Below are 9398 nucleotides of genomic sequence, written 5' to 3'. Positions count from 1 at the left end.
AAAGTTTTCACAGAAAGACTTCGTTACATACTTGTCAAGGGGGAATTCATGTGACGTGAGTTTACACGTTTTATTTGAAAATTCTCATTTCAGGTGATGAATTTCACCTGTAACGAAGCATGGAAATATGGGGACATAACTTTTATGATAAATTAGTAGCATAAACACATGTCTGGTTCTTCACATTAGCAATCAATGACAAGAGACTTTTGTAAGCCGTACATTTGATTAGACTAAGGGGACCGATCGGTTCTGAAAGCGGTTTTGAGTGACTTAAATTGCCAAATTATAATTTATTTAACTATTATACAAGGTAAGAAAGATACTTTGAAGTTTCTCAATGTTACCAGCATTGTCATCTAAGCGGAAACATAAATTTTTAATGTTTTTTAGGAATTTAATGACTTAAATCTGATTTCAAGACGTACTTTTATTTTGAAAAAAAATAAAATTTCTTGGCGGTTGAACTGTTGTTGTTGTTGGCTTATGCTGTCTAGTGTCTTTTGTTTACTTAGTACGCGATCGTGTCTTGTGAAGGTTGGTGCTAGTTTGCTATGGAAGGGTCCGTTTTTCAATCCGAAATCTCACAATAATATGTTCTACTATATTAACTATAGAATTGCACCATGGCAGCCTACCAGCAACTCTGGTTGATCTGAAGAACCGAATCTCTGCTACGGTGCACTCAGTAACAGAAGATATGCTTTCTCGTGTGTGGGACGAGTTTGGCTGTCGTTTAGATGCTTGCCGTACAGCACAAGAGGGATATATTGAACAATTACCAATTTGTAAAATGATCTTTGCTTCTTTTTCTTTCCATTGGTGTGTAATTATTTATTTTGAGTTTAAACTTAAATAAATGCGGATTTATTAAATTGGGTCAGTCTTTTAGAATAACCCTGAGTAACAATCGACCATTTTCATTTCCTAGCACATTTGACAAACGAAGAAATATGGTTCCCGTGTGCTGGCTGCTAGTGCAGTTGCTGCAGCTGGTGCAGCTGGTGGCAGCTGGGAAGTATCCCAGCTTTCAGGTGGCGATGAACGACATCGACTTCGTCGCGCCTGATGTGGCGTACGTCGGGGACTCGCTGTGTGAGTTGTGTTCGGTGTGAGTTGTGTTCTGTGTGAGTTGTGTTTTGTATGGGTTGTGTTTTGTATGGGTTGTGTTTTGTGTGAGTAGTGTTCTGTGTGAGTTGTATTTTGTATGGGTTGTGCTCTGTGTGAGTTGTGTTTTGTATGGGTTTTGTTTTGTATGGGTTGTGTTTTGTGTGAGTAGTGTTCTGTGTGAGTTGTACTTTGTATGGGTTTTGCTCTGTGTGAGTTGTGTTTTGTATGGGTTGTGTTTTGTATGGGTTGTGTTTTGTGTGAGTTGTGTTCTGTGTGAGTTGTATTTTGTATGGGTTGTGCTCTGTGTGAGTTGGATTCTATGTCAGTTAAGTTGTGTGTGAAGAGGATTTAAGAGGCTGGAGGGACGCAAAGAAGTATTGAGTCTCAACATATAGCACCAACTTCTCCCCTACGTCTTCTGTAAAATTTGCATAACAGGTTTGTGAGCTGATTCAGTTAGATTCAACATTATTCTGTATTGACAAACCCAATGCCCCGTTTTCATGTCTGTTAAAAATGGCACCTAATTTGAAATTTCAGCCAATAATTTACAATAAATTTCCCTCCAGGTGATTGCCGTGCAAAATGCCTGGTGCAGGAGCAGTGCACGGCGGCGACGTACGAAAAGCTCTCGTCTACGTGCAGCCTGTCGTACGCAAGTCAATGCGAGACCGAAGTACAGAACAAGACCGGCGTCGTGGGGCTCTTCAAGTACGGTGGGTATACAAGGATCTTTTTCATTCTAATATACCATTTGATGAGCATTGTTTGATAAATCTTAGCAAGTGGAGTTGAATCTTTCATTTTCATCTATTCCTGACATTTCTCAACCATTTCCTGAACAGATAAATACTTGAACTATTACCAAGCACACGGTCAGCTAAAAGTTCAGCTATATAGTCTTAGTCTGTTCAGCTTTATTCTAAGCTGTATGATTCCATGAAGGTCGCTAATGCACTGAAGGTAATCCACGTTATTTAGGGGTTAATTACAACCCTCACTTGGAGGAATATACCTGATGAAGTACACAAGCTTGAGTCCATCATGAATTATCATAATCTTATTATCTCGGCCCGATGAGGAGGACCTTAGAGAAAATTTGTTGAAGACCTTATAATAAGCCTTTCCATAATTGAACGACTTATATGACCAACTATTGGTGAACGTTGATGAGTGTAACTTGCGAAAGTGTTATGTAACAGTATGTTACATAACACCGTATATATAGTAACGGTATGTATTAAAAAAATTTAAAAGTCGATACAATATGTATCAATTTTTAATTTTTTATTGAATATGTAAATTGGCTATCATAACTCATTAAATACTTATGCCTAAATTTAAAATTCAATTTTTACAACACTTCTCTTTAACTTCACTTCTTGTTTGTCTGTCTGTCTGTCTGCTACAAATCTTGTAATCGACATTTAATACACTTCTACTTATCCTATCGAACTGAAACTTTGCACACTTGCGTAAAGTTGGAGACAATGTAAGAATCAAGTGACATAATAAATGATTTTGAAAATGAAAAGATTTTGTTTTCAATATTAAAAAAATTGAAAAAATAATTTTGTCAGCTACAAATCTTGTAACTGATATTTGACACACTTCTACCTGTCCAATTGATCTGAAATTTTGCACACTTGTGTGAAGTTGGAGGCAATGCATGAATCAAATAACAGAATTAATAATTTTGAAAAATTTTTATATAATAAAAAAATTTAAAAATTACTTTTTTTCAACATTCGTAAATAAAATGAGAAATTCATTGTACATCATTTCCATTGTAGACACTGGATTCTTTAGAAGTGTTGTTTTTAAAAAGTAATTTTTGAACGTATATTTGTGCTTAGAACTAATATTATTTGAAGTCGTTAATAGTAATGACGCAGTTAAGTTGGTCCCACAGTTTTACCTAAAGCCGGCCGCAAGGCGGTGCTGCGGCGGCCAGCAGTTCCCTAACAAAATTTAGAGTCGGGGGAGGCGACTTTGAAATAGGGAACGCCTATAGGACTCGGGGAGCAGGTAAATCAGCTTCTCTTGTCCGCTTTTTGGTCAACATTTCGAATACAAGTCAGACAGCTAAGAGCGTCTGGTCCCGACTCTTGCGACTACGCGAGTGGTTCCAATGCATGGGGATCGTCCTCGTATCCGGGGCAGGACTGGCCGAGTCTAAAAATGATAGAAAAAATTGCCCCCTTCCTTCGCAGTGAGAGGAAGGAAGAGGCAATTGAATTTGTACGTGATTTACCATTAAGGGGAGCATGTCGGTCAAAAATAGAAAATTTTGACTTTTTCGATTTCTATGATTTTCAAGCTGCAGCATTGAGAGATGATATACCATTCGATTTTTAAATAAAATCTCTTTAGATCATTCGGTCATTTTTTCAATTTGTATTTTATTTTGATTATGTATTGAAAGGTAAAAATAAGAAAATCAGAAAAATTAAAAGAAAAATGAAAAAATCTAAAAATAAAAGGATTATCTCTAGATATGGTCTTTACGCATCGAATGATACGTCTCTCGATGTTGTAGCTTGGAAATCCTAAGAGAAGATAGATTTCTACAGTACCCCTTCTCATGCCGCTTTGTATGAATTTCACGTTTTCTTTCATTTTTTCGAACGTCATTGATTTATATTTTACATATGTGTACCAAATTTCATAATGATCCGTTCGTAAGTAGAAAAGTATTTTTACCGACATGCTCCCCTTAATGCCTGTTTCTGTAATAATGCTAGTGGAAAAAACATTTTTCCTTTCGACCGAAGAAATAATGCAAAAATTTAACGATATCAAACTAGTGGCAAACGAAACAATTTCAGTGTTGTATAGTTTATGCTCTGAGGAAGGCTGCCTCATCGAAATTGACCAAACCACCGGGAAATGGACGAAAATTATTAAACGATGATGCTATTATTTATCGATTGTTTTGAATGAACTAATAACGGCTTTCCACTCTATGCCACCTCATTGGGTAGCATTTACAGCCATAGAGAACAGTATAGCAGTGCAATCGACATCGGTAAGCAGTGAAGAGTTAATATGAGATTAAATTACACCTTACTCACCTGCAGTCCGGTGAAAGAACGATGCTCTTCGATCTGCCATCTCTCGAACGCGGGACCAGACGATGTATATAGCCTGAGCCTCATCGCAGCACGCACGGCGACGCGTTTGCTCCTCATAATTTTTTGAACTAACTGATGACACTATGGACACTAAATAACATTTCCCTCTCTTGACTATGCAGGAGATTGTTTTTCAGTTTCTTAAATAAATACTATAGTTCATAAAAAATACATAGTTAAAATGAAATGCTTTCCTGTTATTGACAAGCCATACGCATCATCAATTCAGATTCTTCGCTGCTATGAAAGATTTGTTCGTATTTCATTATTCGGGAAAACTGTACATTAGCGCGACTTTTCCTCAGCCTTCCAAAAACCAATTTTTTAAAGTAGTGTTTCCCCAAATTGTGTTATACGAGGGAATAACAGAAGATATTACATGCCTGATGTGGCCTGCCACCGATTCACGTACTTTTCGTGAATAGCTCACAGGAGATCTAAAAACAGGTCCTTCGACCGGATTTTTCAAAACTGACGATAGTTTGAAGTAGTTACTAACTTAGCACCATATCAAACCTGGGGGAAGTCATTTCAAGTCTGGACATATATTTATTCATAGCTTTATCTAGTCTGTTCTTGAACTCGTTCATACTCGGAGCGTCAACGATGTTCCCATGTCGGTGACTCGAAGCGAGAAGTGTTGTCGCTTCGCTGAGTTGCAACGCAGTTTTTTTAGTTAATAGTCGTGGACCCTGATGTTGGTTCTTGTTTTGAATTCTAGAAATTCTGAGACATTATTTTCTGCCTAACGCATCATGATGTTTCTTTCCTAACATGATATACCTGATAATGATATAAGTTGCCACTCGCCGCGAAAATAGTACCAGTGACACCATTAAATTCGAATTGAACATTACTCGATTTTTTTTTATTCTGGAATATTAAAATGAAAGAAATGCAGATATGAAGTTCATGTGATTGTTTTAATCGTAAATTTAAGCAATCGAGAACAAATGCTAACGAATAACAAAACTGACTGGAATCTGGCATATACAGGTATTTAGTTATGCAGGTGCAGACAAGCTCGCCCATGAACATCCGGGAAGCTTCTGCCTACTGCATTCCCCTGTGGGCTTAAGGCCCTGTTTGAAAGCCGTGCGAAGTCTGAGAGCGAGGTTTTCGCGACCATCGTGTAAAATCCTTGATCTGCCCGAAGCTCGGCCAGTCGCTACCCTCGAGCTTGTACTCTTTGTAATATGATATCCCAGCCAGCCCCTTTCTCGCGGAAACTGGTCGCTTTGAGGTGGCCGAGGAATGGCCAACGGTCGGCTATAACTAATTGGACTAGGCCGACCACTGGCCACGTATTATTCTTCGCCTCTCATTAAGTTCCCGGCACCATACCGCCCGTCGTGAGCTGACAGTCGAGTAATTTACGACGTCTCTTTTCCCTCAAACTTTCCAAAACGCCTCCATTTGAGCAGCTAGTATGCAGGATTTTCCCTCCGCGTATCAGCAGGCTCAATCATAACTATTTTTTGAGAAAGAATATTTACAACAAGGAGGCTGATCAAGGAATGCCGAGTATACCATTCAATGGAAAATAAAAATTACAACCTTTTTACTTCTCGAAAAAAGTAAAAAAGTCGCAGACTTGATGAACAATAATATTCAAAGTTTCTTGAAATTTCCTCTCATTAAAACTCTTTTAATATGAAGTTTACATATTTTTTGTTACTGGTCGCCGCTTATAAATAAATAGCTGGGTAAGCATGGAAAAATCCATATCGCCATCTCATTTACGAGTGGAGTAAAGTCCATTCTAATTTGTGAAGAAACGCTTAGGGAAGAGCCAAGCCTGTTAGAAGCCTCGCGACCTTCAACCAGGGCCTTAATGAGCAGCCTCAGGGCAGTTCATAGGCTGGTAGGCATGGCCAAACCCACTCTTGCCATACTCTCAGAACACTATAAAGTCGGCAAGGCGACTCTGATTAGTCGCTGAGTGGGATCGAGTGGCCAAGCTGACCCAAAATAACTTTAACCCAACTATAGCGAGTCTATCGAAGAGGGTTGCAAGAGACGCACTATCCCGACACAGTCAGCTTGGGACTTTGGAGCCATTTTTCGTTTGCTATTCGGATGTAACCTCCTAAGCTATTCAACTAACATTTCTGATTATACAGTACAACAAATATGCGTCGTACAAAATGTATTCTGAACTAATTAAACATCTGGCAGACACGGTCATCAGGGACGTGTTCATCACCAAAACCCGCACAAGTAACGGGTCTCTTGCCAACCAGCAGCGGCTGTGCAGGGCAGAGGGCGGCGAGCCTCTCGTCATCAAGACGAAGCAAGTCAGAGACAAGGCCCTGCAGCTCGTCTTAGGTGAGACGTGTTCTGACTACGCTGCTTACATGTACCGTACACGAGTCTTATAATAAATTTCTATATGTAATAGTTTTGTTTGATGGTTTTCATTTTAAATGATTAAAACAATCGAAGTCTTCACCCGCTGAGTAGAATAGTACAATTTATCAAGCCGCCATTCTCATTACGATACATATAGGTAATATTATTATAATTGCAATCTTCATTCCAATCAAGGGTTACATTTTTAAGAATTTAGTTTACATTTATCTGCTCAGCCGTAAATGCCGCGCAAGTTGCTATGGTATACAGTGGCGGAAATGGCTATACGAACACCCAGTTTTTTTAAATATTTTTTCTTGTTTAGAAAAATAATGGATTTTAATTATACAGACTAAACTACGTTTAAAAACGATTCCAACACTTTACGAAAAAATTCTTTTATTTTAAATATATGAGTAGAAATGATGAAATTTATAAAAAAACCTAGGTGGAAATGGTTATAAGACCAAGATGGGGTTTTCTTCATTTTAGTATCTTTTAGCAATATTTCCAAGTTAAAAAGTACAGCAACATGAAGAATATCATGATTTTCGCCATTCAGGGTACTCCTGGTGTACTTCTGGTGTAGTTCGGTGTCCTAATTTGTATTTTTTTTTTCGAAGCAAAAAAGATGCTAACCAAAGGGGACAGTACTCACAGAGGCCAAGTAGGCGCAGATTTTTGACCTTTGCGAAGTGCGGTAGAAGCCAACGGGACATCGCAAAGTAAATAAACGCTCAAAAACTGTTGTGCATTCATTTTTGCAAATCTGGACGGCTACGGATTTTGGACCAACCCCAAAATTAACTGACTGGGATCATAGGCGACTGTTTTCAAAGGCTTCTAAAACTAGCGCTGCATCTACTTCTATAAAATTGGCCACTGGAGTTGATGTGACAGCACGACGCATCCGTCAGATATTGCATGACTCGAAGAAATTCAAGTACATGAAGTGGAAAAATTCCCCTATGCTTAAACAAAAGAATATTATCAACCAACTAATACTCGCTGAAAAAATGTGCTTATCAGTGAGGGAATTTGTTCGGTGATGAAAAAAAGTTAAATCTTGATGGTCCAGATTGGACCGTGATATTGTCACCATCTGGACCGTGAGCCTGAATTCTCTTCCTAGCGGCAATCTAGTGCTGGTTCGTGATTCGGTCATGGTTTGAGGAGGCGTTAATCCGAAAGGGAAAATCAACTCCAGCTAATTTACTAGGGAGTCAAGATTTCGAGGCATACAAGCACACGCTATTTCAAAATCTGCTCCCTTTTGCCGAAGAGAAACAAGAAGGATCATATGTTTTACAGCAAGACAATGCTTCGATTCACACTTCGAAGCCAGCTAACAAGTGGTTTAATAACATAAGCAGAATATTACCCTATTGCCGTCACCAGCGCCAAGCTCTGAATTGAAAAATGCCCCAGCTCTGAATGCCCCATTGAAAAAGTATGGGGCATCATGTCGAATGATATGTTTACCAAAATGGGCACCAGTTCCAATCTGTGAGTGACCTGACCATTGCTATTCTTCGTTTCTGGGATAAAATTCCTCAAAAGAGGACCCACAAAAGGAAAAACATATCTTGGTCTTATAATCATTTCCACCTAGGTTTTTCTAATTTTCATCATTTCTTCCCATATATTTTGATAAAATGATTCATTTCGTATAGCGTTGGAACCGTTTTTAAACGTAGTTTAACCTCGTATAATTAGAATCCAGTATTTTTATGCAAGAAAAAATATTTCGAGTAAACTGGGTGGTTGTATAGCCATTTCCGCCACTGTACTTGACTCACGTGCACCAGTATGCGTTTGAGGCTACGCAAATTGGCAAAATTTCGAAAAATGCTCATGATTAAATGTATCTCAGAAAACTTCGGAGTTTTACATTCGCCTCTTCATTCTACGTTCGCCCGCCTTAGGGTTTTTATCGTATTTACGGTATATAATTTAAGTAAATTCATACCGTTTGCAATCGAAAAATTTAAGTATTCTTACTTGCCTGCAAGTAATTATTTATTATTATTTAGGCAATATAAGTATAATAATATTAATATTATTAAAAAAATCATACATGTTTCCGGTATTAAAGCAGTTATTCACAATTAAGGTTATTGTCTTGTACAGCGTTTGGTACGTCCAACGGTCAAATGCCTGAACTCGTGGCATGGATCAGCGCCTACAACTACGGCACAGCCTACGTCTGGCCCAACGGCAAACCCATCTCTAACTGCGCCTCAGCAAGCGGAGATCTCAACGCTTTCCATAACGCGGACGGTCCCGCAGCGATGCTGTCTTCTGACAACATCATCGTGCGCACCGCCGTCACGAAAGCATTTAGTTACCCCGTACTCTGCCACAGATATTAGGTGTACTTCTACATAGCCTTGATACTCACACGTCTGGGTTTCTGAAATGACAGCCTGACGATCTTGATCCCAGATGCAAGGCAGGATTTCCGCGCAAAACGTTCCCTTGAATTTTTCATTCTTGTCATTTGACACCGAACGTCGCAGGATCGCATCTCGATTGAAAATATTGACGCAATTCATTCTGGTCTAAACGCCCAGCAATTTTGGATGAACATTCTGTGATAATAACCGGGGAAGGAATATTTAGGCACCCTATTTAGGAATTTTGTAGCAGTTAGCATATTTTATTTATACACGCTCAAATTTGCGTAAGATGCGTGGATATAGTTTAGACACTGTTTGGTCTGTATGCCTAATGCGTAACCACTTCCTGTGTGGGCACTGGAAAATGATTTTTTCTCTGTGTTTCTATCTTTTAACGGAGACG

At 38.8% G+C, this 9398-nt stretch overlaps 1 protein-coding gene across 1 annotated transcript; it reads left to right on the top strand.

Annotated features, from left to right (window-relative positions):
* Window positions 1–953: 953 nt before the first annotated feature.
* Window positions 954–8968, top strand: LOC108670090. The gene is made up of 4 exons (XM_018157541.1): window positions 954–1095; window positions 1680–1826; window positions 6423–6572; window positions 8727–8968. The coding sequence occupies exons 1-4, from the start codon at window positions 954–956 to the stop codon at window positions 8966–8968; spliced, it is 681 nt and encodes a 226-aa protein (XP_018013030.1).
* The last annotated feature ends 430 nt before the right edge of the window (window positions 8969–9398 follow it).

Source organism: Hyalella azteca, unplaced genomic scaffold, assembly GCF_000764305.2.
Source record: "Hyalella azteca isolate HAZT.00-mixed unplaced genomic scaffold, Hazt_2.0.2 contig11843, whole genome shotgun sequence".
Taxonomy (NCBI): Eukaryota; Metazoa; Arthropoda; class Malacostraca; order Amphipoda; family Hyalellidae; genus Hyalella; species Hyalella azteca.
Note: the sequence above shows the minus strand (reverse complement) of the source record. Positions and strands in the feature narration are given on the sequence as shown.